This window comes from Hoplias malabaricus, chromosome 3, assembly GCF_029633855.1.
Source record: "Hoplias malabaricus isolate fHopMal1 chromosome 3, fHopMal1.hap1, whole genome shotgun sequence".
Taxonomy (NCBI): domain Eukaryota; kingdom Metazoa; phylum Chordata; class Actinopteri; order Characiformes; family Erythrinidae; genus Hoplias; species Hoplias malabaricus.
Window position 1 is genome coordinate 26,631,442 of NC_089802.1, and position 26,696 is coordinate 26,658,137.

Genomic DNA, 26,696 nt, shown 5'->3' on the forward strand with positions numbered 1-26,696 from the left:
TCTAAGAGTCTGGCAGGGTCTGTTTATGTGGAGGAGCTCTGTGAGGTATGGTGGGGCAAGGTGATGGATGGCCTTAAAAGTAAGCATTATGAGTTTAAAGTCAATGCGAGATTTAACAGGGAGCCAGTGGAGCTGTTGAAGAACAGGGGAGATGTGATCAATGGATGGAGTTCTAGAGATAATACGGGCTGCAGCATTCTGAACCAGTTGTAACTTATGCAGGGACTTGAAGGGGAGACCAGAGAAAAGAGAATTGCAATAGTCCAGACGGGATGTGACCAGGGAGTGGACCAGGATGGCAGTATTGTCAGGAGTGAGGGAAGGACGGAGGCGGTTGATAAACTCCTTACCTGAGGGGAGGGGGAAACAAATGTATTATCAATGAGGATGGAAAAACTGTTTACTTTTGCAAGAGTGGATTTTGAACCAATGAGGAGAACCTCTGTTTTATCACTGTTGAGTTTGAGAAAATTGGAGGAGAACCAAGACTTGACTTCCTCTAAGCAATTGCATAGGGAGGTGGGAGGGAGAGAGGAAGTGGGTTTGCTAGAAAGGTAGAGGTGGGTGTCGTCAGCATAGCAATGAAAATGTATGTTGTGTTTACGGAAGATATGACCAAGGGGGGAGAAGATAGGTTATGAAAAAAATGGGACCAAAGACAGAGTCTTGAGGAACACTGGAAGTGAGAGGAGATGGCTGGGATGTGAATGTCTTTAACTGAATAAACTGAGTGCGGTCAGAAAGATATGAGGCGAATCAGTCCAGTGGTGTGTTGGAAAAACCAATGGCTGATAGTCTGTGGAGGAGGATAGAATGGGAGATGGTGTCAAATGCTGCACTCAGGTCAAGAAGAATGAGTATAGATAAAACACCCGAGTCTGCTGCAGTCAGAAGGTCATTTGTTATTTTGAGGAGAGCTGTTTCTGTACTGTGATGGGGACAAAACCCAGATTGAAACTGCTCATAGAGGTGGTTATTAGAGAGATGGGAATGAACCTGAGAGGCAACTGTCTTCTCTAGGATTTTTGAAAGAAAAGGTAGGTTAGAGATGGGACGAAGGTTATTGAAGTTGTTAGGATCTAGACCGGGTATCTTTAGAATAGGGGTGACTGCAGCAGACTTTAAAGACGAAGGGACAGATCCAGAAGTGAGGGAGGAGTGAATAATGGCAGTTATCAGAGGCAATAATGAAGATAAACATGCTTTAACCAGGGGTGTTGGGAGAGGGTCAAGTTGAGAAGTGGAAGGTTTAGATTTATGGATGAGATCAGAGATAATGGAGATAGTTGGAAGCTGAAATGTAGTAAATGGGTGAATATAAGGGGCTGGAACTGGAGAAATTAATGTACAGAGAGTGTCAGGAAGCAATTGTTGGTGTATCAGATCTATTTTGGTATTATAGAATGACATCAGTAAGTTGCAATGGTCGGCAGAGTAGAAATGTGAAGGTAAAGAGTCTGGTAAGAGGAGAGTGAAGGTGACCAAAGAAAACAGGGCCTGTGTGTTTCCATCACCAGCTCTAATTAGTTGGGAGAAGTACTGGGATTTTGCTGTGCAAAGGTTGTCTTTATATAGAAGAGGATGGTTATGATACTGATCCTTGTGGATTGTGAGTCCAGTTTTCCTGAAGAGGCGCTCCAGCTGGCATCCAGTAGCTTTGAGCTGACGTAGGTAAGATGTGAACCAAGGAGCTGAATGGGTGAAAAAGACAGTCTGGGTTTTTAAAGGAGCGAGTGAGTCCAGTAGAGAGTGAAGTCCAGTGTTATAGAGATGAACCAAATCATCAGTAGTGGCTGAATTACTAGGATTAGGAAGCCTGTCAATACCTGATAAAAGTGTTAGATTAACATTTTTGATATTACGATATGTAATGGTACGTGGTGGTCTATTTTTAGATAAAGCCATATTGATTTTGAATGAAATAAAAGAATGATCAGAGACAGGGAGGTCGGTCAGTTGTGTGGAGTTACACCAGAACAGCCGAACAGGTCCAAGGTATGTCCTTTAGAGTGAGTTGGGAAGTTATGTTGTTGTAATCCAAAACTGTCCAAGCAAGATGTAAAATCCTTAGTAGCGGTATGGTTTACATTGTCCATATGTATGTTAAAATCACCAAGCAGAATAATATTGGAAAAATGTTAACAGAGGAATGTGAGAAATGCTGAAAAGTCATTTATGAAATCCTTATTAGGCTTGGGAGGACGATAGATAGTAGCCAGAACGGTTGGTTTTGGTCCATGCAGCTGTATGGCTACTACTTCACACCACAGTAGAACATGGGGCTCGTAGTTTGGCCAAAAACCTAATTTAACACATTTTAACAACGCTTTACTTGCCACAAATGAGCCCAGACGTTAGTTGTGGAGATACGAGGCTAATACAAGCTAATATTCCGCTAATTAGCATGGTGCTAACTCCAAGTCCTAACGTATCCTAATCCTAGTCCTTATCTCAAACAGACTCAGTTTCAAACACTAGGCAGCTCTAAATACGTTATTTCAGTAAAAGTAATAATTATTAAAAGTAATAAAAAAAACATTAGCCTGGTTCTGTCAATAATAATTTTTCACATCATGTTAATGAACGATTTTAAAGAGAAAGCTGCAGGTGTTTTAGATGAATGAATAACACAGTTACAGGATTTACTATATATATATATATATATATATATATATATATATATATATATATCATAAAATTAAAAGACCTTTATTAAACATTGCAGATCAAACAGCTTAAAAGTTAAGTACCCCTACCACCCCACGCCTCCCTCTCAAAATATCTGACCCTGCCCAGACAAACACAAACACAAAACTCAGAGCTGATTTTAATAAACATTTATTTAATCATAATATATATTTACATACAACAACATAGGCTTCATTCACAGCAATTCACTCTGTTTACACTCTCAGAAATAACAGAGACAAAAGAGTTGGATCCCTTTGGTTCCCTAAAGAAACCATTCAAAACCTTTTAAAGAAACTGTTCAAACAGTAAGACAATGTAAAATCTTTGGTACAATCAAAATCTTCAAATAATGTGGAGGCTCTTTATAAGGGTACCTTCATCCCTTTAAAAGGTTCCCTAAGGAACCAGTAGTGGCTCCAATGAACCCTTTCAGAACCTGTATTCTGAAGCGTACACTTTTGTTATTAGATTTAAATAAGAGTTCCATCAAATCCCACCAAAACAAAGCAGGGCTCGTTCACACAGCTGCTGGGAGTTCTAGATAAGGGCAGCGTTCACAAGACTGTTACACACCTTCATAATCCCTTCACAGCACACACCAACAACAATAATACAGCCTCATTCAAAGCAGGAACAACAGGCTACATGGCTCCTACAGAACTCATTATTCTATATGGACAGTTACAGGCTCGCGTCACTCATCCTGAAAGGCTTATGAAGGTGTTATGAAGCCTTTTGAACTCTGCCCTTTGCTAAGGTAAGTATAGACAACAGAAAGTTTCCCACGATGCAAACTCAAAACAGAAGGAATTAATCAAGATTAAACCCGTAAGGAATAACATTATTTTTATCATCTTCAAAGGGAATTGTTTCCTACATAAGGAATAAGAGCTAACTCTGAGCACCACCTGTGAGCAATGAGATAAACAACACTTCTGTTATTGTCAGTACAGCCGTCTGCACAGACTGCGAGCGCACGGCACAACACATCTTTCTTTGACAAATGCTGCTCTGATAAAGTGTATATAAGACTCCCCCTCTTTTCAGGTGAAGTCAGGGTTGTTTCTGATTGGTCAATAGCTGATTTACACCTGTGTAGTCCTACTGTGATGTAACAAACCTCAGTCGTTAGTGGACGCTTCTCACATCACTTCACTTTGGAAAATAAGTGAAATCTTGAAGTCTTTATAAATTTATTTAGGCTCATGAAACTATCATTGATCATTCTGCGTGTGTCATGCAGCTTTACAAACAATGACCTTCACTAAACTGTTTCTAAATGGTACGTACACACGCGGTAATGAATGGGTTATGTAGATGCTATGAAGCCTTATGAACGCTGCCCTTCAGTCCTGACACTCAACAGAAATCTTTCCATGATTCAGCTCCAAAAAAGTAAGCTGAAATAGGGACAAAGCCCCGCAAACTAAATGAATAAATCCAGATTAAACCTGGAATAAAGTCTTGGCAAATCAACAAATCAACACTGCCAAACTGTGGCAAACCACATGTACAACTTTTTACAAACAGAATACACACGCTTCCCGTGCTCTCTGGAGTTCAGCTGTGAACTGGAGAAGTGCTCACTCTGTAAAGTACACAGCAGAGACAATTATAAACAAACTGTTCCAGCAGCAGAGGTTCGTTATTCAAGACCACAGTGTGTGTGTTTTACAAAGCCAGAGGGATGTGGAAGTCAGCACTGTCAAAGAGCAGGGGTCGTCGAGGGGGAGTGGGGTCTTTATCTGCCCGATGTAAAAGTTTAAACAGCCCAGTGCCAATGTTCATCGGAATGCCCATTATTATACACTCAGATACACCTGCAGAGAGAGAGAGAGAGAGAGAGAGATAAAATCCACATTATTCCTCTGTATAAGATGGAGTCTGCACTGCAGAACTGTGGATTACACTGCGCCAGGGAGAAAAAGATACCACTGCACTCTCCAGCCCCTCCCTTTAATCATCATGTTCCAGAAGCTTTGAACACAAAATCGACTAAAATAATAGCTTTAAAAATGTACTGTAAAAATCAAATGTCCCACATTAAAGCAACAGTAGGTCGGATTTTTACCTTAAAGTTCCAGGTTCAAAATTATTATGATGCTCCACTGAGCTGTAAGAGGGACAACAAAGCTTTTGTTGCAGAAACTGCACTGTGTGTCCTTTATTTCAGGACAGTGGTGTAGATGTAAATTACAACTGTAGAGGGAGCCCGGGAGCAAAAACTAACCTAGGGTTAGGGTTAAACCTTGTGTTAGTTTAAAAAAAAAAAAATAAAAAAAAAATTACCTTGTGCTTGGAAAATTGACTATGTTCATGATACGGAGGAAAGCTGGTAGAAAAATTTTTAGAAATGGGATTCTTTTGAAGGAATGGATTTGATGTCGACCGTTCCACTCAGAACAACGCGAGAGGAATTAGCACAGAGAAACAAAAGCCAGATGGACGACATTAATGTTTACAGAAATCGAGCATGCTGATGCGTCCACACTCACCTCCACATCATCTCCAGATCTACAGATCTCCACGTCATTAAACTCACCGCACACAGAGTCCTTCTGCCCGAAATATGCAGCATCAAACAGATGATCCGCTGTCTTCTCAAAGGACGCCAGCATCAGGACACTCTCCTTCATTTTAGCCAGTCCAAACCGAGTGATCCCTAATATCTCCCCCTGGAGGACATAAAAGGGAAGGACAAAAGACCCCCAAAAAACGTGTGTTAATAAGAGTTAAGGATGATTATTAAAATGTCTGTAGCTGTGTCCCAATTGCACGTTATAACTTGGGACATGTGGTGTACCTTGTAGGACATGAGGTCAGCGAGCAGCATCACGTGTCTGCGGTCGATGCTCATGCCGTGGTTGACCATCGTGTACTGGATCTCGTTGATGATGGTCGTCCGAGCAGCTTCGATGCCTAGTGTTTTCTCCACCTTAAAAATAACAAAATAAAGCACAGAGTGTTCTCCACCAGCTCTAACCGGTGATGATCAGTCACTGGCCTGGTCTCTGTAGACACTTTCCCACTGCACTGTACCTACTCTACTAGACTTGACTCTGTTTGGTCCAGGACCACGTCTCTAACGGGAACAGTGGTCTTTGGAAACCACAACAGCGGTGGCAGTAACGTTAAGCGGTATTTACTCATGGTGTATTGGTGTGTTGTTGTTGTTGTTGTTTGGGACTGAGCTCCGTCATCAGTTCAGAAAGATCAGTAGAGTTTGTTCCTTCCTTGTTGCAGCATCCAGCTCTCGCTGGATTCTTTCGGCGGCCACCAATCCAAGGAGCGTTTGAACCTCTTCAAAAGACCACGGTGTAATTTTACGAGCTGCCGTCGTGAGTCAGATAAAAACAAACGTGATCTCTGCTACAGATGGAGATTTTACAGATGGAGAGTTGGTGGACGTCTGCGTTGCGTGGCGTAGAGTGACGAATCTCTTTGGACAATCAGCGCTCTGCAAGGTTTATACGCCATGGTTTAGTTTTGAATAAAAGACCAGATTTACCTAATAGAAAAGCAAAAGAGCAGAGTCGCTGTGTGAGAAGTTTAAGTTGGATTTTCATGGCATTAGACTTCTTTATTTAGCCTCTCTACTCTCCCTACTCGTCTTGCTCTGAACCACGAGAGAACAGCCACTAAACAAGAACCCTCTTCCAGAACCAGGACCTGATTTACCTGGTGAAGATGTAGAATAGAGTCAAGTATAGTAGAGTGGGGACCATGCAGCGGAAAAGCACCATTTCAGTCTCAAAAGGGAAAGGATTTGTGCAAAGGTATTCGAGCTCAACACACTTGGAGGAGAATGGTGGTTTCTGGAACAAAAGAACACTTGAATATGAGACTGAGGGAATCAGCAATAAGGTCTGACCAATAATAAGACTCCACTGATCTATCGATATCAGTGGAAATGAGCTGGACGTGCGCTCATATAAGAAACCCACCTTTAAGAATCTAATCATGTATAAAATAAAAAGAGTATAAACGTGTGACGGACCACAGTCAGTGAGAAACATAAAAACAGAAATCAATAATTCTGTGTCTCTAATGCAGCTCCTCTGCCTCAAATCCACCAGCTCACATTCAGAACTCTGGTCTTATTTACTCCACCCTTTGTGCACAAACCTCGTACGTGTTGTTGGACGTGGTCTGGCTGCCGTTGACGCCGTGTGTGGCCATGACAGCGCGGAGGTTATCTCCCTCAACCAGCAGCTTAAACTTCTGCCGTCCGCTCTGTTCATCAATGTGTATCACCGCACGAGCCACTTCTGGAATTCCCTGAACCACCACCTGCACACACACATACACACACACACACACAGGAATACACAAATAAATAAAGAATCACATACACAGGTAGGAACAGACACACACATACAGACACACACACAAAATCAGATTCACACTGTGCCATTTTGACCTCAAATAAATTTATTGAAAAAAATTTATGAGAATATATTATAAATATAATATAAATAATTTTTTTTATAACAGACTGAATGAAGGCGTTAATCAGGAGTGTTTTCCTCTGCTCTTCCGCTCATTTACACTCCTCTGATGTCAAATAGTCTTAAACTATTGAGGTGTGTGTGTGTGTTGACCTTGGGAAGCTCCTGTTTGAGCGACTGAAGGACGTAGTACATGGAGCTCTTGCTGTTCTCTCGCGGAGAAACACACACCACGGCTTCACCGTGAACAGCAATGTCTCCAGGCTTCACCCTCAGCTTAGACATGCAGATAGAGTACCTCACCGTCTCCGCATTCACCTGAGAGAGAGAGGGAGGGAGAGAACGAGAACCGAAGAGGTGGGGAAAGAGACAGAGTGTGAGGAAGATGGGGAGAGAAAATGAGAGAGATACAGAGTGAGATTGAGTTAGAGACAGAATGGAGAGATAGTGAGTGCAGAGGAGGTGGAAGGGAGAGAGAGAGAGAGAGAGAGGACAGGGGATGTTAAGTAGGGAGAAAAAAGGAGAGTGAGAGAAAAAAAGATAGAGAAATGGAGGACAGAGCAAGAGAAAGGAACAAATTGAAAAGATTATATAAGCTGAACTGCTCTGAAGAAGTGACCTTCTGTAAAAAGACATTGACTCAGAACAAAGACCCTTCAGATAAATCCATAAAGAAAATCACAGCCACAGAGCGAATTAATCCCTTCAATTTCATCGCCATTCACAGATTAAACGCTTCTCAACAGATGAACAAGAGCATCTGACACTGAAGGAGAAACTACTGAGACCCATTAATAACAGACACAGAGAGAGAGAGAGAGAGAGTTTACAGTACCTCTAGTCTGAGAAGGCGGATCCTCTCGAGTGAAAGCTTCACCAAAATAAAACAGTCATCAGGCAGAAACACTTCATCTATATACTCTGATATCTGAGAGAGAGAGAGAGAGAGAGAGAGAACCAAAGAGAGAGAACTAAAGCTGACTCTGGACTGTATTTTGTAAATATTTATTTATCGTGTGAAACTGTGTAATTTACAGATACCACATGCCACACCGCCCCGGCCTCAGCTCATACTGGACTCAGGAACACAGACAGAGACTTCCAGAAACTGAAGAGGCTTATAATCAGGTTGCTGCAGCTGTGTGTGTGTGTGTGTGTGTGTGTGTGTACGTACCTCTCCTAGGAGAGTCTTCTCGATCCTACCCTTCACCAGACGAGCAAAATCAGCATCATTCTCTGTGTCCAGGTGAGCAGTTATTATAGGAGTACTGAGAGACAGAGACAGAGAGAGAAAACAGGTGAAGGACAATATTTGGGTGTAGGGAGCTGGGAGAGGTTTGTGATGTGTTCAGTCTCTCACCTGATGTTTTTGGACGCGTTGATGATCTCTTTAATGCGGGGAACCCCCAGGGTGATGTTCATGGAGGCAACTCCAGCAAAGTGGAACGTCTTCAGGGTCATCTGAGTCCCCGGTTCTCCGATACTCTGAGCACACAGGGCTCCAACAGCAGAACCCGGCTCCATCTGAGCCCTGATCGGGAGAAAAATACACCAAAACGTTAAAGTAACGAGTAAAGGCTCATTTATACTTCTGCGCTGCCTCACCACAGGCTACACAAGAGCCCTACGCCACTGTGAGCATTTATTCTTCTGTGCTGGTGTCTGCGTCTCTCTGCAGTTAAACCTCCACACCACTGAACCACACACACCTTCCTCTACACTCTGTAGTACACACTGTAGTGGTGTAGTAGAGTTACTTTTATAAATCTAAAGTGCACTCTTTAGGGAGGAGGGCGCTGTTTGGGACGGAGCAGAGCTTACGCGAGGCGCCAGGAAAGAAGCACGTTTTTTCCGCTTCTCTTTATTTTTTCCTGGAGACGTCCGTATTTTTCCTGTGTTCTACATTTTGATTGGTCCCTAACGTCCACCCCATGTCTGAGGAAAACTCAGACCGTGAATGTGCTGATGTCTGTGTCTCTTTGTGTGGAGGAGAGGAGCTCATGTTCCTGTACTTCTTCAGTTCAACTTCAACAATGTCCCTCCCACTACTGACCAATCACAAGCTGTGGTCTGTGTCCACAGCATGTGGAGTTACATTTCTGGAGCAGGGCGCATAGGGTTCGGGTCGATGCGTTGCCTACAGCATAGGATCGACAGAAAAGTATAAACTGGGATTAAGAATTCCCAGTTTGGGTTGCCCGTTGCTGACTGCTGAGTGAGGATTTAAAATTCTGACTGTGTTCATCACAGCGGAGCCAGGCTGGGACTGGACCATTACCTCGGAGCTCTTCTCTTCTGGCAAGAGCTGTAAACCCGTCAAAATGATTTCACTGAGAACGGCAACTTTGTCTATAAACATGAGCTTTTACTCTTACATAACACTCCTCTAAATTATTATGTAAGGTACATTAGGGAAAACAAACAGCAAAGAAACGCAGAGGCCACGTTACTGAAGAACATTAAACATACACTGCTCTGAAGGCTGTGGACACCGGCTCATCCAGCGTTTCTTCTGAAATGAGGGTCAATAAGCAGAAATGTTTCTGTCTCTCTTCACTCCTCCACAAGCTGCTGTGTTTGATGGCATTCAGCCACATAAACTCTGGTGCTGGTGTTGGGTGATAAATTCTGCATCACACACTCCACTCTGGCGTATCCCACAGTTACTGGATGGAGCTCTATGACAACACAGCTCTCAGTGCTGGGGGTCTTTAGAGCCCTCTGGGGGACTTTTGTCTTTGGGGATGGTGCTGCTGCTCTAGAGTGTCTCATGTGGTTTATATCCACAATTAACAAAGAATAATAAAGTGCAGAGAGTTCCTCATATTTCTGGATGCACAAAGACACATTACCTCATGTACTTGTCTCTGCAGGTCTCCAGAAACTTCTCCAGCTGAGTCGGAGTGATCCTGTCCAACTGGTACAGAACCTTGGGCTAAAACATACAGGGGAAAGACGCACACACACACACGTATTGGAAGGGGCTAAAGAAAACAAAGTTTCTGTTTTATACCGTCTGAGTGAGAACGTGGCTGTGACGTACCTCAGTCGATCCGTTGTCGTTGATGCCGTATTTGTCTCTGGTTTTCTTGATTTTCTCAGAGACACCGCTGATGAACTTTTTAATCTCCTGAGGTTTCAATCAGAGCAGAAGTCCAGCATCAGTTACATTTACAGTATTACATTATTATATTACACTAGACAGCAATCAGCCACAACAATAACTCCACTAACCACAGAGAGGCACTCTACAGTTCTACAGTTACAGATTGTGGTACAGGGGAAGCAAGTATGCAGAGCAACCCAAGGATTACAAAGTCAAAGTCAAGTCAAAGAAAACTTTCATAATTTATTGCCCTGTAAGTGTAGAAACAAAAAGTGCTCCTGAGGTCAGTGGAGCTGATAAAATGGACAGGGAATGTTGACACCAGCAGCAGCTCAAAATGCTTTACACACAAAGAGAATTCTAATGTTTGTATTAATTAATGTGTTAATTAAAATACTCCAAACCAATAAAACAGAAATGTTACAGATAAATAAACAAAGGAACTGTCCCCAACTCCAAGCTATGCTTCAGAAAACATCCACAAATCTGAACCCTTCTCTTCTGCTCACACTGCACTTCTCACACTGCCCCATCACTCCTCAGCCTCTCTGACGCCCCCTCATTAACTCTCACTCTGAATAAATGAGTGCGGAGCATTTGTCGCTTCAGACAGAACACAACCAATTACAGAGAGAGAGGCAGAGAGAGCGACAGAGGGAGAGACAGAGAGAGAGACAAACTCCAAAAAGTTCTAAAAACTCGATGCCAATAAAGAATAGACCCTCTTCGTTAAAATATAATTGTATTATTATTTAAAGGAATAACTCAGAAAGTATGTTTAATTTAATCAAATATAAGGCAATATTGACTACATAATTTAATAAAGAGGAATAATAAAAATTAATTCAGACAACAGAATAAATTTGCACAATCATTATCATTTTCTTTGGAAAAAAGACCTGACTGCAGCTTTAAGGTCATCTGTGAAATGCCTGACTGCACCTTTAAACTGAGAAATAGGCTGAAGATTGACTACACCTTTAAACTCAGAAATAGGCTCAAGATTTCCAAGTTAAACTTAATATACAATTATTTTGACACACCTGCATTACACACCCATGCATGCACGCGCGCGCGCACACACACACACACACCCACCCACCCCTGTCAAAAATAATAGAAGACATCATGTGAGAGAATGGGCCGTGTGTGTTCCTGTCTTGTGCCCAGGGATTCTAGGCAGGTCCTGGACTGAATGAAGTTCTTACAGAACATGAATAAATGAATGAATGAATGAATCCTAGTTGCAGTGTCTGTGGCCAAAAAGCTGCCTGCGCCCTTTGGGGAGTACACACTTAGCGGAAAATTTCAATGTGATTTGAGGAATTCTCTGCAGCATTAGTACAACATGCTTCAGTACACACACACACACACACACACTCATGCCAACCCTCTACCTTCAAATACTTCTGAGAACCTGTGTCTGTCAAAGCCTTTAAAACAATATAATAATTATTTACACACACAGAGATCTATATTTTCTGCTGGAAACACCTCACTAAAATAATGTAATGAGCCCAAAGTAATAAGTAGTGAATAATGAACGTGCAGCTTGTGAAAACTTCATTAGAGAAATGTATATAAGTTTTGTGTTGATTTTTACAAGAAAATGATCATTTTAAACTTTTACAATGAAAACTTCAGGACGAACGTGTGAAGGAACGGAAACACGATGAGGGTTTTTTAAGCTGCTCAGGCACTTAGTTGTAGTTTTAAGTGGCTTTAAACCTAAATGAGGTGATTTAGATGTTCTCAGTTTTAAGTTTATCCCCAGGTTTATTCAGCCACGATGGGTTTAGAGACGGTCGGACGGTGTAGAGTATAACTGCCTTGTGTGGGCAACAACAGGGTCCTGAAGATTTTTCACAAAGTACATAAACATAAAGAAGACTGACCTGAGGAATAAGGACACTGTCAGAACGGGAATGCGTCTGATTTTGATGAAACAGGTTTAACATCGTCTTTAGTGTCATCTCCAGTAAAGCTCCATGTAAAACTGTGTGTAATTCTTTAATCTTTCTTCAAAGTGTCTCCTTCTGAACACTGACTTCATCTTTATGTCTGATATTCAGACTTCAGCAGTGCAGTCGGACACACGCTCACGAACAAATCCAGGCTCTCAACTCATTAAAAGGCCCGGGCCCATTTCTCATTTCCCCCCTCCCCCTTGTTTCTGAGTGTCCTCTCGGCCCTTGGAGCTGAGTTACAGGGTGCAGTGTTTAAATCTCCCCCTACGACAAAGGAAGATGCTTCAAGACCCTGATACATCATCAGAACACAAATAAAACAGAGCAGCGCTTCATTTCCAGGAGACTAGCGCCGATCTGTAGCAGCTCTGCACCAGTCTGCAGTGATATCAGAGGAGCTGCTGGACTTTAGTTACATTTAGGACCTCATTCTCCTCCAGAAGAGTTCCACAATCAGAGATTACCCCCCTCTCCTCACTCTTCTGTGATATGGAGCTCAGCTCAGATTCTCATTCTGCAGAGTTCTGTTCACACTTACAACTCCACTGTAAATGTTATTCAGCCATGTCTCCCTCGCATTTCACCCCACCCCTCTCTCCTAACAAGAACTGAGGACTGCCCTGCCTCCAGCACCAGGGGAAACAGAGGGAGGAACTGGAATTGGGTTCAAACCTGTTCCTAACATTATTAACCTGGCTGAGTGTGTTGAAGTGAGTTCTCTGAAATAAGATTCAGTGAAAAACATCAGCATGTTTGATCTCTTGTAGAGAATGGTGTTTGATATAAACCGACTCACCTGGAGAAAGGTATCCCGGCAGCAGGCAAAGTCACTCCTCTTTAGGATGGAGTCTGTGGTCATAACCAACTCATTTTTACTGAGAGCAGGTTCAGTAGGACAGGTGTGCACCGCCTGGGAGAGACAGACAGACAGACAGACAGATAGAAAGAGACAGACAGAGAGAGAGAGAAAAACAGAGAGAGAGACAGAGAGAGAAAAACAGAGACAGAGATAGAGAAGGCTCTTGTAAAACATGGCAGTATAAACTCAGATGGGCAGTAATTTGCGGTCTGAGCACGTTTTGTCCTCAGATCCGAGTTCAGTCAGCATGATAAACAGCAGAGAGTTCCGCTCTGTATCCAATACAGCGCTCCGGGCGGACAGTGCAGTTTAATGAGCAGGGAATTATAAATCCTGATAGCTGGAGAACCATTTCACACTCCACCACCAAGACAGCAGCAGTGCACAGGACACACCTCCCACAGCTAACGTTAAACAAGCTTTTACTATCACTGCATCTACATTTAAACCATTTGTGTCAGTAACACACACACACACACACACACTGAACATTTGCAGTGTCCAGGCACTTCTTCTAGACTCTTTTAAATGCAGTGATTGAGCTCCATCTTTTAATGATCTCAAACTTTTAACTCTGTTAAATGCCGTGTGCAATCCTCACAGCAAAATGTTCCGATATGTGTTGAAAATCCTCCCCAGAGCAGTGCTTTTAGGCTGAGAGCAGGAGATATTTCCTCTTGTGGCACTGCAGGTGGTGGCACTGTCACAGTAGGTCCTGTAGTTGTGGGTTTGAGCTGGTATGTGGAATGGCCATGCGTCCATAGTTGTGTGTGTGAGAGTGTGTTTCGCCCTTCGAAGGACTGGCGCCCCCTCCAGGGTGTGTTCCTGCCTTGCGTCCAGTGATTCCAGGTAGGTTCGGACCCACCACCGCCCTGAACTGGATAAGGGCTACAGACAATGAATGAATGTTTTCTTCTTTACTGGTGCGGCTGGGGCATTGCTGTGAAGATCTGATGGCAGTCGGCCATATGAAGGTTAGCGAGGTCAGATGCTGATTGTGGAGGGCTGGTTTTGGATTACAACGTCTGCTCTGGACGTGTTTGTACACAGCGTGCATCACTCATCACAGGGAAGATATCTGTCTAAAGCATCTAACACCTTCTAGACGTAATAAGGTTTTTCCACTTTTAGATCAACTGTATTGATCCACACAGAGAACATCAATGTGAAATACCACTCAGTGGAGCAGAGTTTACGCCTTTATTATGGGATAGATTTAAGCAGGGGCAGCTGGTCAATAGAAGGCACTAGTGTGCTGTCCTCCCTGGTGAAAATATCATTTATTTATTCCTTTATAGCTGTCATTTATGATTATTATGATAAATATTAATGATTCTGCTGATTAGTTTTTAATATCAATTAAAAATGACTGATTTTCAGAGAGCCTTGTGCTGCAGTGTGTGTTAAATTATATTGAGACGGTTGCTGAAAGTGACAGCGCCACCTAGAATATTTTCCTCCAGAACATCAGTACACACACCCAAATGTGGCATTAAAGGACAGGTCCTAAACCCCTCTAATTACCGCTTATTAGCATCTAGAGCAAACAAGCTCTTTAACGTTACTCTCCATGTCTTTCTCTGGAGAGAGTGGGGGAAGGGGTGTAACAAAGTACGCAGAGCAACAGGTGGACTATAGTCTATAACTGTAGAACTACAGAGTGACTGAAGCAGTCATATGAGCAATGACTGTAGAAGGAAGGAAGTCGTTTTAATGCTGTACAGCGCCCCCTGTGGAGCTGCACATAGACCTGAATATGTGAGAGTGTGAGTGAATTACAGTCCAGTTTTATTTTTATTATTGAATTTCAGCCTTGTATGCTTTAAAAGAGTATGTGTGTGTTTGTGTGTGTGCACGCGTGCGTGAGTGTGTACATACTCTGATATTGTCGAGCACCCTCTTAAACTCCAACGGCTCGTCTTTCCCCTCCATGGCTGCAGGGTCCAGGCCGTCCCCTCCGTAAATGAACTGGATGATGTCTCCAGTGGCACTGCGGACTGTGAGGTCGTACTGAGAGCAGAGGTCCTCCAGGGACTTCACCAGACGCCTCTGGACACAAAGGAAACAAACACACAACACATTTGAACCAGAACAACAGCTCTACACGCTGGCAGGAGAGCACTACATTAGCCAACAGAGTGCTGTAGGGGGAGAGACAGGTTTATCATTCAATTATTCATCATTCATTTGCTTGCTCTCTCTCTCTCTCACACACACACACAATGAGAGAGTCTGTGAAAGAGTATAGTGTGTGTGTGTGTGTGTGTGTGAGAGAGAGAGAGAGATTGAGAGAAAGGGTGTGTGTTTGTGTATCTGTATGGTGTGAGTCTGTGTGTGTATAGTGTATGTGTGTATGTGAGAGAGATCGAGAGAAAGAGTGTGTGTTTGTGTAGCTGTATGGTGTGAGTCTGTGTGTGTATATTGTGTGTGTGTATATATACGTGAGAGAGAGTGAGAGAAAAGGTGTGTGTTTGTGTATCTGTACTGTATGAGTCTGTGTGCGTATAGTTTGTGTGTGTGTGTGAGAGAGAGAGATCGAGAGAAAGGAGTGTGTGTTTGTGTATCTGTATGGTGTGAGTCTGTGTGTGTACCTGCATGTATCCAGTCTCTGCAGTTTTAACGGCGGTGTCCACCAGACCCTCGCGACCCGCCATTGTGTGGAAGAAAAACTCAGTGGGAGTCAAACCTGAATAAAAACTGTCTGCTACAAAACCTTTAGCAGCAGGAAGCTGGAAATGGCACACACACAGATTTCAGTCCAGTCTTTAATGGATTTGTGTTACCTCCTGTGTTACTGTCCCCTTAAAGTTAGGATTAAACATCACAATAATTAGTGTTTCAGTTTCAGAGAGAGAGAGATTTCTTACTTTAGAGTGTTTCTCAAAGTGTGGAAGTGAGCGGTTTTCAAATCCATCAGGAACACGAGAACCACTTATGGCCTGCTGTCCCACGCACGCAATCATCTGAGAAATATTAATGAAGGAACCTGGGGGGGGAGGGGGGGGGGGGAGAGAGAGAGTAATTAATTTGGTGTCATGTCCAGGTCAGTAGGAAGAAAAATGACCAACACAGACAACAAAGGAGAGTAAAGAGAGACAGAGACAGGGAGAGGGGGAAATAGAAAGAAAAAAGGCTCTGGTCCGAGTCACAAATCCTTCAGCCTTTTGGAGGAGGAACAGATGCAGGACCCTCTCTGGACGCTAAAGATAACGGAGTTGCTGTGGAAACGGCTGGACTTTTGGGCACGAACTGTCACAAGGTTTTCACCTGCGATTCTGTGACTGTGTGTGTGTGTGTGTGTGTGTGTAGCAGTCTTCAAAATGTTTGGATGCATCTAATAATAATCCATCCATTATCTGTAACCGCTTATCCAATTTAGGGTCGCGGGGGGTCCAGAGCCTACCTGGAATCATCGGGCGCAAGGCGGGAATACACCCTGGAGGGGACGCCAGTCCTTCACAGGGCATCTAATAATAATAACAAGGATATTTTCTCTTTCTGAGTGACACGGTGCTGTTCTGCTGTGTGTGAATGCATTAATCAAACAATTCATTCAAAGGATCCTGGTTATTTAAACAGCTTGGTCTCGTTTCCTAGACTGGATTAAAGCTGCTATATGATTTGTAGAGACCCAACAGTTAAGGGAGGGTGGTATAACAGGGCGCATGTCTGCCCTGACCCTGATTTGTGAAATTACAGAGGCCTAGTCACACACAGACTTCAAAATGCAAAGAAATACACAGTACCCCTCAGTCACCGTTGGTTTAAACACATTGATCTCCCAGCTTTAAGACCCGCGGTTCTGTGTGACGTGGGCAGAGGGTGGAAAAGTCTACAGTGATTCATTTCCCAGCCTAAAGCTCACAGATCGACACACGTCTGGCGTGAAACGGGCTTCAGCCTTCATTAGTGCTGCTGTCGTTTCACGCCAGCCCCGAGGACACTGAGCCAACTGCCACACCATCCTCAAGGATAGAGACGTTCAGCGGCATATCGATGTCACAGAACTCGGAGATCCTTTGCCTATAGAGCAGCTAGAGCTCTTCAGCTCATCCCGGAACACAGAGGAGAACTGAGACTCGTGCAGATGTTTAGGTTTATTCCAGCCATGTGACGCTGTATTCATTATTTTATTGATTGCACCTCCTCCCACCATTTGTCCTTACAGCCACATTCTCCATGTTTCTATTTGTATATTTTCCTGTAGCTTATGTTTGTGTAGCTTTTGATAACTATGCATATTTTTGCATATATTAAAGTACTGTACTGACTTATGGTAGTGCATTTATGAGGTCTACATATAAACCTGTGTAGTGTATAATAGTGACTCATAATTCAAACTGGTTTTTGTCATTTTGCAGCGATTGTGTGTCGTGTTAAAAATCAGTCTCATTTTATTGAACTAAACAATGACCTAAAAATGAAGCCGTGTAAAAAGTGAAGAGTTTATTGAGCGCTGCGTTCGTTCTGAGCTCCATCAGGAAAAAGCTGCAGAAGACTGTGATGGGTTTGTTCTGTTCTTGGGGATAATACTGTGTCTTTGAAAAGCACTCAATGAATTAAACAGATTCATTTAGAATCTGCACCACAGCTGAAGGCTGCACAAAGGGCGCAGAGAGAGAGAGAGAAAATAGGGAAATGGGACACTACAGTGCTCACAGACTTCAGCAGTGTGCTATATGGGATGGGGCTTCAGTGGGGGGAAGTACCTTTAGATCCACACAGGGCCATGATCAGGGGGCTGTTGCTCTTATCCAGCTCCCTCAGACACGCACTTCCAGCATGGTCTCTGATCACGGACAACTCCTTCAGAATCAGAGCCTACACACACAAACACAAAAAGAGAGAGAGACAGAGAGACAGAGTGAGAGAAATATTTAATCTTCTTACAGCACTGCTGTGTGGTGGAGACAGATGTAAATGTTGATCAGGTCCATCTTCAGCTTCATTACAATCTCATTACACACACGATGACAACAAACACTGACAGGCAAGTTTACAGTCCACTGAGCCAACAAAGCTGCCAGCATTAGACATAGCACAGCAACAGGGTGTGTATGTGTGTGTGTGTGTGTGGGGGGAGGGGCACCTCCAGTGTTTCCTCAGCTGTGCAGCCAGGCTGTTGCTGTAGTTTTCCTGTGTTCAGTGCCTCAATGTACTCGTCACATTTCTTGTATCCAGCGTCCAGCAGCTCCTGCTTCGCCTTTAGCAAGCCCTGCCCCGGCGTCACATCACCGATCCCAATCGAGAAACCACGGTTAGCTGAAACAAACACACACACTATTTCTTTTACTTTTTGTAATTATTATTATTAATAATAATAATAATAATAATAATAATAATAATAATATCACTACGTTAAATTTGACAGCACTAGTGTTACAATTTAAACAGGCCCTCTCTCTCTCTCACACACACACACACACGTGAGCAGGTGAGCACATACACAGGTAAACGGGTGCGAGGCGAGCGAGGCGGCTCATGGCGTTGGCGGCCTCCAGCTGCCCCCAGTCCCTCAGCAGGATGTAGAAGATATTATTCTTAGATCCAGAGCCTAACGTCCCTTTATCCATACTTCCACACAACAGCTCACTGTTCTGTATCACCACAACTACAGAGAGAGAGAGACATAAAACTTTACATTTAACAATTCTGCATTTTTCACTCGTTTCAAAAGTCAATATAAACGGAGTGAGTTTACAAAAGATTTTAAGGAAGGTCAATGTCTCAGAAAATGAAGGGTTGTTCACAGTTGTGTGTGTGAAACTCACAGGAGTCATTAGGACACAGGTCCTCTCCTTTCCCGCAGTACTGCTTGCCTTTAGTCCTGAGGTTGGCTTTAACTGGGCAGATCTTACTGGGTTTCAGGATCAGACTGAAAATCTGTTTCCCTGTCCACAGACACATGGGCTAACACACACACACACACACACAAAGAAAAGGAAAAACATATACATATGGTTTATTATATTCACTACTGACCCTCCATTATATACTTCACTGCAGTAATGCACCAAACCTGCAGTGTCACCATCCTTAGTTGTAGTGCCTGTGTGTTTGTATATAGGGATTGACAGAAGAGGGGCTCAGAAGAGAGAGACCGAGGGAGGGAGAAAGTAAGAGAGAGAGGTCAAGAGAGAAAAATAATTTAAAAAGTAAATGAGTAGAGGGAAAAGAAACAAAAAAGAGAGAGAGAGACAGAGACTACCTTAAGAATGGCAGGGTCAGGCAGAGAGACTTTGATCTTCTCGTCTTTTCCCACCAGGATGGAGGCAATGATCTGACAGGCTTTCGCTCGGTCAAAAAATGTGTCCTTCAGAGTGAGGAGATACGCTCCTGTCCACACACACACACACAGCATCACATACTGAAATACTGTTTAAACTACAGTTTATATATAAAAAGGTGTTTCTGATAAATTGGCCAGTAAGTGTCAGTAGAAGGGGTGTGTTTCTCAAAGCTTCTAAAACCTACAAGCGTAATATATATAAAAATAAAAAATTAATATCAAAGTCAAATCACACACACACCCACCCACCCACCCACACACCTGTGAGAAAATCCTGAATAGCAGCAATCAGAGGCTCTCCGTTCCTTGGAGTCACCAGGTTAGCTTTCGTCTGAGAGAGAGGGAGTGAGAGAGAGAGACGTATAGACAGAGAGAGAGAGAGGGAGAGTGTGAGAGTGAGAAGATGTGTACAGTTTTAGAGAAATGCAAATTCTACTATTTAACATTCCAGCAGAGGACAGAAAATGGAAAGGCTTAAGGTTTTTCTTAAACACACACACACACACACTTGTTCTCCTCCTCTCTCACCCCCATCAGGACGAGAGCCTCTGCCTTGGCCTCCTCAGTCTGTGGAAGGTGAAGATTCATCTCGTCACCGTCAAAGTCGGCATTATACGGTGTACACACACATTCATTAAAGCGGAACGTCCGGTGAGGCTTCACACGAGCCTGGGGGGGGGGGGCGCAAGAGAGAGAATTTACATGAATACAGTTTGGATCTTCTTTGTGGTAAAAATGACTGATTACTCCTTTCGGCTTTTACGGTTTTGTGTGTGTGTGTGTCTGTGTGTGTTCTGACTCACAATGTGTGCCATGATGCTGAGTTTGTGCAGTGAAGGCTGTCTGTTAAACAGAACTATATCTCCATCGATCATGTGTCTCTCCACTAAGTCTCCCAGCTTCAGCTCCTGAGCGATCTTCTCTCGGTTCCCATACTTCAGAAATCTGACAAACAAACAATTAAACAAAACAGCATACAGCAGGGAACACAGGCCTGTGCTTTGGTGAAAATACAGTGAAAAACTTTGTCAATATCCACATTTTATCACTGTAACCAAATAGTTTCCTAAGCAGAGAGAGGACTGCGAGACCCTCTGAACGATCAGAAACCAGAACAAACCAAAAGCATGTTTAGGGCTGGTTTCTCAGTCAGAGATAAAGCCTAGTCCTAGATTATTTCCTCCTTTCAATAAGAAATCACAGCTCAAAATGCTGTGTCTCCGAAATCCCCCCTCAGAGTCCTTCCTGTTAAACCACCCATGCGTCATCTGTGCCTCTCTACAACATGCTCTAGCAGCTGTGTTGTGGATGAATGAATGAAATACCGGGGAGGTCTTCTCTCACCTTTTCATCTGCATGTGTCTCTGCTGGATGAAGTTGGCTCCTGGATGAACGTCGGGTCCGTTCCTCACCAGCTTCCTCATCAGTTCCATGTTGGCTTTATTCACCTGAAACACAGGAGTCCTTGATTAGATAAGATCAGACAGTGCATCATCAGAACACAGTAGCTGTGCTTCATACTGTGTGAAAATGTAATGATAATGAACCAATAGAAACGCTCCAAACAGACTCTGAATAAACTCTTTTTACATTGACTTCCACTGAAAGGTAAAAAGTTTTTTCCTCCTCCTTTTCAGTTATAATTTTTGAGACGCATGTTTTTCATTGGGGGCGGCATGGTGGAGCAGCAGTTTAGTGTCGCAGTCACACACCTCCAGGGTCCTGGAGGTTGTGGGTTTGATTCCCGCTTCGGGTGACTGTCTGTGAGGAGTGTGGTGTGTTCTCTCTGTGTCCGCTTGGGTTTCCTCCGGGTGACTGTCTGTGAGGTGTGTGGTGTCTGTGTGGGTTTCCTCCGGCTGCTCCGGTTTCCTCCCACGCTCCAAAAACACATGTTGCTAGGTGAATTGGAGACTCAAAAGTGTCCATAAGTGTCCAATTTTGCTCCCTCACCTTCTCTGGGTAGGTGAGGATCTTGGCCACATGAACAGGTACGGCCACCTCGTCAATCCTCAGGTTCGGGTCCGGAGAGATCACGGTTCGTCCGGAGAAATCCACTCTCTTTCCTGACAGGTTTCCACGGAAACGACCTGAGGAAGATGACAAAAGGTTAGGCTGGTTTAAAAACTCCAGCAGCACTGCTGTGTCTGATCCACTCGCACCAGCACAACACACACTAACACACCACCACCACGTCAGTGTCACTGCAGCGTTGAGAATAATCCATCACCATATCACACCTGCTCTGGGGGAGGGAGGGGGGGTAACATAGTGCTGTTTCTGCAGTGCTAAACCCTGAGTAGCCACAACAGAGGCTCTATTACAGTTCAGTGGAGCAAAACAATGATTTCAAAGCTGTAATTCAAGTGCTACAGATTTTGTGTGTATAAAGTTAAATATAAACTGCTCCTGTACCTTGTTTTCCCTTCAGTCTCTGGACGAAGCCTCGAGTCCACTTCTTGGGTGCCATGTTGAGAGGGATTCCCGACAGCTCGCTGTTGATATAAAGAGCGCACTGCAGCTGCAGGAAATCCCAGTCCTCCATGATCATCTGAGTCTTAGCTCCAGACATTCGGTGCTGAGAAAGAGAGAGAGAGAGATGCTAAAGTATGTACACTTTCCTGGGTGTATCATAAGTTAATGTCAGTACATTAAAGAACACTGACAAGAAACACCTGCATCCATGTGGGGGACCCTCTCTAAGACACAAAGTTTGAATTGCAACTTTACAGAAAAAAATGATAACCATAAAAAATGATGACTTTGATGAAGATCTTATTTCTGACCTTCTTGATGACATCGTTGAGGAAGATGATCTCTGTGAGCTTCATGGTGAGGTCGTCCTCGTTGGTGCCGGACTTAAGGTCACTGACAACGGAGGGACGGATACAGAGGGGAGGAACGAGCAGACGAGTGAGGATGAGGTCGGCAGGTTTACCAGCTTCAGGATTCATCAACAAAAGAGGAACATCCTCGTTGGGAATCCTCCGGAAAAGATTCAGAACCACCAGGGGATTCAGGTTCTCCTATGAGAGAGAGAGAACCCAGGCATGAGAGCAGCACAGATCTAGAACCCAGGAGATCTCAGGTAACCTGAGGTGCACTCACCTGAGCCCTGGTCAGCAGAGACTCCACCTCCTTGTTGTGCTCAATGGCGATGTCGAAGCTCTGCAGGAAGTCCGAGACGATGGGGTCCACCACCTTCTTTGTGGTCTTATATTTCTCATGGATAATCTTCAGTAGACCGCACTTCTTCACTGGACCTGCCCCAGACAAAGTGCGGGAGGAGGAGTTACTGTTAATGGAAATGAAAAGCAAACATACCTGCAAAGGTAAAGGTGAGCTAATGCTCTGTGTACGTAGATTTCTCTTCAGCACGTGGCATCCTCCTCGTGACTTTCATGTTTTAATAAGCAGGATTTAAATAAAGACAGGACAGCCCTCTTCTCTGAGCTATTATTAAAGGCCGGAGTTGCAAAAAGTGCTTTAAAGCAACGCTAGGTAATTACAGCTTCAAAATCCCTGTGATGCTCCACTGAGCTGTAACCGGGAGAATAGAGCCTTTGTCATTGCGACCGCACTTCAGAAAATGTACATTTTGGAGGAGGGTAGTGTGTTGGACTGGAGTCTGGGACCCAGAACTAATCCTCCAGCCCTAGCACCTCACCTCATTAAGGTTTATATAGCAACACGCCATCAAATCTTTATAAAAAAAAAGCTCCAGTATCTAGAGTAAAGCAGAGGAGTAGAGACTAACTGCAGTGAAGAGGAACACACTCCAGTTCAGAGGGGGTCTACAGACCTGTGGCCGGTCAGTGTCGGCGATGTTTGCAGTGTTTACCATTAAAGGTGCTGCAGTGTAAGCAGACGCTCCTCTTCCTGCACTTGTCTGAGATTTTCTTCTTGAGGCTGCGTTTCTGCAGGTACGCCAGACCTGGGCGGCGAAGGTAATCCAGAAACTGCTGCCTCTCCTCTTTACTGAGCATGATACGGGAACACGTCTTACAGACCATCTACAACAGAGAGAAAAACACGCATCAGCCCCTGCATGAGAAATGATAGAGGACATTATTCCATACCTCTCTGAAGTGAAAGAGGAACACCTGAGAGGTTTGTGTGGGTTTACTTACCACTGCTGTCATGTTTCATGTCTAAGTGATCATCTGAGTGATCAGAGGATTTGCTCAGACTGCAGAGGTACACAGTCTTTCTACTTAGACTTGAACAGCTAAGAAACAAATAAGTCTTAAAAGGCTTTTGTTTAACACAATGTAATTAAAATTAAAAAGAGCAGGAGAATGTTTGAATGCTTAATGTGGTGTAATAGGGTCCTGGAGATTGTGGTTTCGAGTCCTGCTCTGGGTGACAGTCTGTGAGGAGTGTGGTGTGTTCTTCCATGTGTCTGCGAGGGTTTCCTCCGGGTGACTGTCTGTGAGGAGTGTGGTGTGTTCTCCCTGAGTCCGCATGGGTTTCCTCCGGGTGACTGTCTGTGAGGAGTGTGGTGTGTTCTCCCTGTGTAAAATTAAATTATTATGGGGCTGAGGAATTGTGATTCACCACCATTCCTCTTTCACCACCTGATGAAGCCATTGTCTTAACATTAAGATACTAACCCACACTCATTCATTCGTTCCTTCATTTTCCTGCTCATGGCTGCGTTGTACGAACTTGCAGATTTTAAAATGTACTTTAATTATGGCGGCTCTGTTCATGAGGAACCGCAGCTCTAACGGCTCTGGGCCACACAAAAAACATTGGAAAATATGTTTCAATATTAAAGCCCATTAACAAAAATCTAATCAAAATAGAAATCAGGGACATGCGAATATAAACACAACGTGGGAATGAATACGTGGGATTTTAAAAATTAAATTATTATGGTGCTGAGGAATTGTGATTCACCACCATTCCTCTTTCACCACCTGATAGAGCCATTGTCTTAACATTAAGATACTAACCCACACTCATTCATTCGTTCCTTCATTTTCCTGCTCATGGTTGCGTTGTACAAACTTGCAGATTTATTCGGCACCATCTGTTTTATTATTGCATTTCGTTATCTTCATACAGCGAATTTTAGCTTTATTATTGTTTCATACATCATAAAAATCAGCTCCAATAACAGCACTTTTCCCCAAATATTATTTCTTTGTCTCAATCTTCTGTTATGATGTTCATAAAAAAGTTTGCAGCTTATAAAGTAAACCTTATACATTGGCATAACTCGGTAATTCAAACACAGAAATGTGTTCTCCCTGTGTCTGTGTGGGTTTCCTCCGGGTGCTCCGGTTTCCTCCCACGCTCCAAAAACACACATTGGTAGGTGGATTGGAGACTCAAATGTGTCCACAGGTGTGAGTGTATGAGCGAATCTCTAACATTGACCCCATCAGTAAATGGTCTAAACCCACACTCACACAGACTTTTGGAAACAGTATTATCCCCAAGAACAGAACAAACCCATAACAGTCTTCTGCTTTTGATTTTTCTGATTTTTCCTGATGGAGCTAAGAATGAACGCAGCGCCCAATAAACTCCTCACTTTTCACACTGCTTTATTTTGTTGGATAAAAGAACAATTGTCAATTTTATCGTCAGCCAATTTCTCTCTGACTCTTCTTAATGTGCGGGTGTGTACACAGATATTACTATTCTGTTTCATACTTTGTTTATAGGTTTACCACCTTATTTGGCAGGACAGGACTTTAATTCAGACTGACCCCCCGGGGGTTTTACTCTGATCTGAGGTGTAAACAGGCTTTCTGTTCAGGTTATTAGTCTCATTATTAACAAACGAATGTAAACACAGCTAGCAGCACCTGCAGGATGCCTATCGTAGCTTTAAAGTATCCGATGTGGAAGCAGGGCAGCTCCAGGTCGAGGTAACCGTAATGACCGAGACAGTCGGCCAGGTTTTTTCCGCAGGTTTCACAGGGACGGTCCTTCTCACTGGTGCCCTGAGAAAGAGAGAAAGAGAGAGAGAGAGAAAATGTGAGGAAAGAAGAAAGGCAACATGCATTCTACTTGGAACAACAACAACAACAAAAAAAAACTGACATCTACATAAGATGAGGTGTGTTAAGAGGCTCAGGTAAATCTGCTGAACCAGTTAAGGTGTGTTATGGGGCTTGAGTGAGACAGGGAGGCCAGGTGAGGTGTGTAGTGTGTACCATGCGATGGTCCAGCACTCCGTAGGCCAGAGGGGTGTGGCTGGTGTCCTGACTGTACAGGTTCTTACTGACCACCTGGATATGAGCCTGCTGCCGCATCTGCTCCGCTGACTTCATCCCAAAACAGATGTGGCTTCTGCACATACACAGAAATGAAGGAGGAATCAAGGTCATGGGTGTGTGTGTATGTGTGTCTAAACACATGTAAATGTTCATATGTACCTGCTTTAATATTCCCCTGCTTAAATACAGATCTTTAGTTAATTTTACACCAAAAACAAATGATTCATCATCTGCAGAACACAGCTCTGCAGAACACATTTTAACAAACAATAACTGTTTATTTTCTGAACATTCTGTAGTTTAAATTAAACTTATATAACACTGTTAAACCAGGCAAAATGTATAAATATGCACTTGAACCTGTTTATTTGAGCAAAACATATGCACTTACCTGTATGCGTGTATATATTATTCATATATTAACATAACAGAATTAAACATTATAAAAAGTACATTTTCTATATTAAATAAGTAAAATATGTATTTTGGCTGTTTTGTAATTCTCCGTTCCACCTTAAATGATGCAGCAGTTCCATTGGAGCCACTAAACGGAGACATAACACAATTACTGTGCACTGCATTTAAAGTGGAACGTAAAACTCCAACAGTCAGTTGGCCAATAGCCTTTTTCGGATGGAGATATGGGTAAAAAGAACTTTAATACACACAGAGACCATAACATGCATCACTATTTAAGGTGGAACCAACAACTGCAAATTTAAGCTTCTACTTCTACTAAAACTGCTTTTAACAGAAATAAACACTGAATAACTCACATCTTTTTGGCCACATCCGTCTCCCTAAACTGCTCCTTCACCATTTCGGCAGCATGTAAGACCCTATTTCGCAAAGAAAAGCTTTTAATATTATCTACAACATGAAGAACATGAGCAACGTGGAGACAGACTCCACACAGACACACACCAGCTTACAGCCACATTACAAATTAAAAGTCATCCCGAGGAATTACAGATGAGTATACTGTAACGCTATGGAATTATATAATGTTAGTCAAATGTATTATTTACTGCTGTCTCATTTTATTCATTATTTTGTTATTATTTATTATATTATTGTATTAAAATGTACTTTAATTATGGCGGCTC

At 43.2% G+C, this 26,696-nt stretch overlaps 1 protein-coding gene across 1 annotated transcript; it reads right to left on the reverse strand.

Annotated features, from left to right (window-relative positions):
• Positions 1-2,860: 2,860 nt before the first annotated feature.
• Positions 2,861-26,696, reverse strand: polr3a (polymerase (RNA) III (DNA directed) polypeptide A). Its single transcript, XM_066664534.1, has 32 exons — positions 26,680-26,696; positions 26,367-26,429; positions 25,528-25,663; positions 25,177-25,314; positions 23,199-23,370; positions 22,466-22,620; positions 22,144-22,383; positions 21,773-21,935; positions 21,311-21,447; positions 20,705-20,808; positions 20,164-20,305; positions 19,889-20,029; positions 19,622-19,691; positions 19,280-19,407; positions 18,843-18,981; positions 18,518-18,682; positions 18,161-18,333; positions 17,781-17,892; positions 15,939-16,057; positions 15,663-15,800; positions 14,950-15,120; positions 13,009-13,122; positions 10,183-10,269; positions 9,992-10,074; positions 8,500-8,670; positions 8,314-8,407; positions 7,975-8,067; positions 7,293-7,457; positions 6,817-6,981; positions 5,495-5,626; positions 5,234-5,366; positions 2,861-4,511 (listed from the first exon to the last, which is right to left on the reverse strand). Exons 2-32 carry the CDS (start codon positions 26,408-26,410, stop codon positions 4,363-4,365), a joined length of 4,173 nt encoding a protein of 1,390 aa, XP_066520631.1. The 5' UTR covers positions 26,411-26,429; positions 26,680-26,696; the 3' UTR covers positions 2,861-4,362.

Bases quoted from the DNA above. Each gene is read 5' to 3' on its own strand.
- polr3a (XM_066664534.1), bottom strand. From the start codon at position 26,410: ATGGTGAAGGAGCAGTTTAGGGAGACGGATGTGGCCAAAAAGAT. The intron at 22,384-22,465 runs GTGAGTGCACCT...TCTCTCTCATAG, and splicing joins CTCTGCTGACCAGGGCTCAG to GAGAACCTGAATCCCCTGGT. The intron at 18,982-19,279 runs GTAGTCTCTGTC...TGTGTGTGTTAG, and splicing joins CTGACCCTGCCATTCTTAAG to CCCATGTGTCTGTGGACAGG.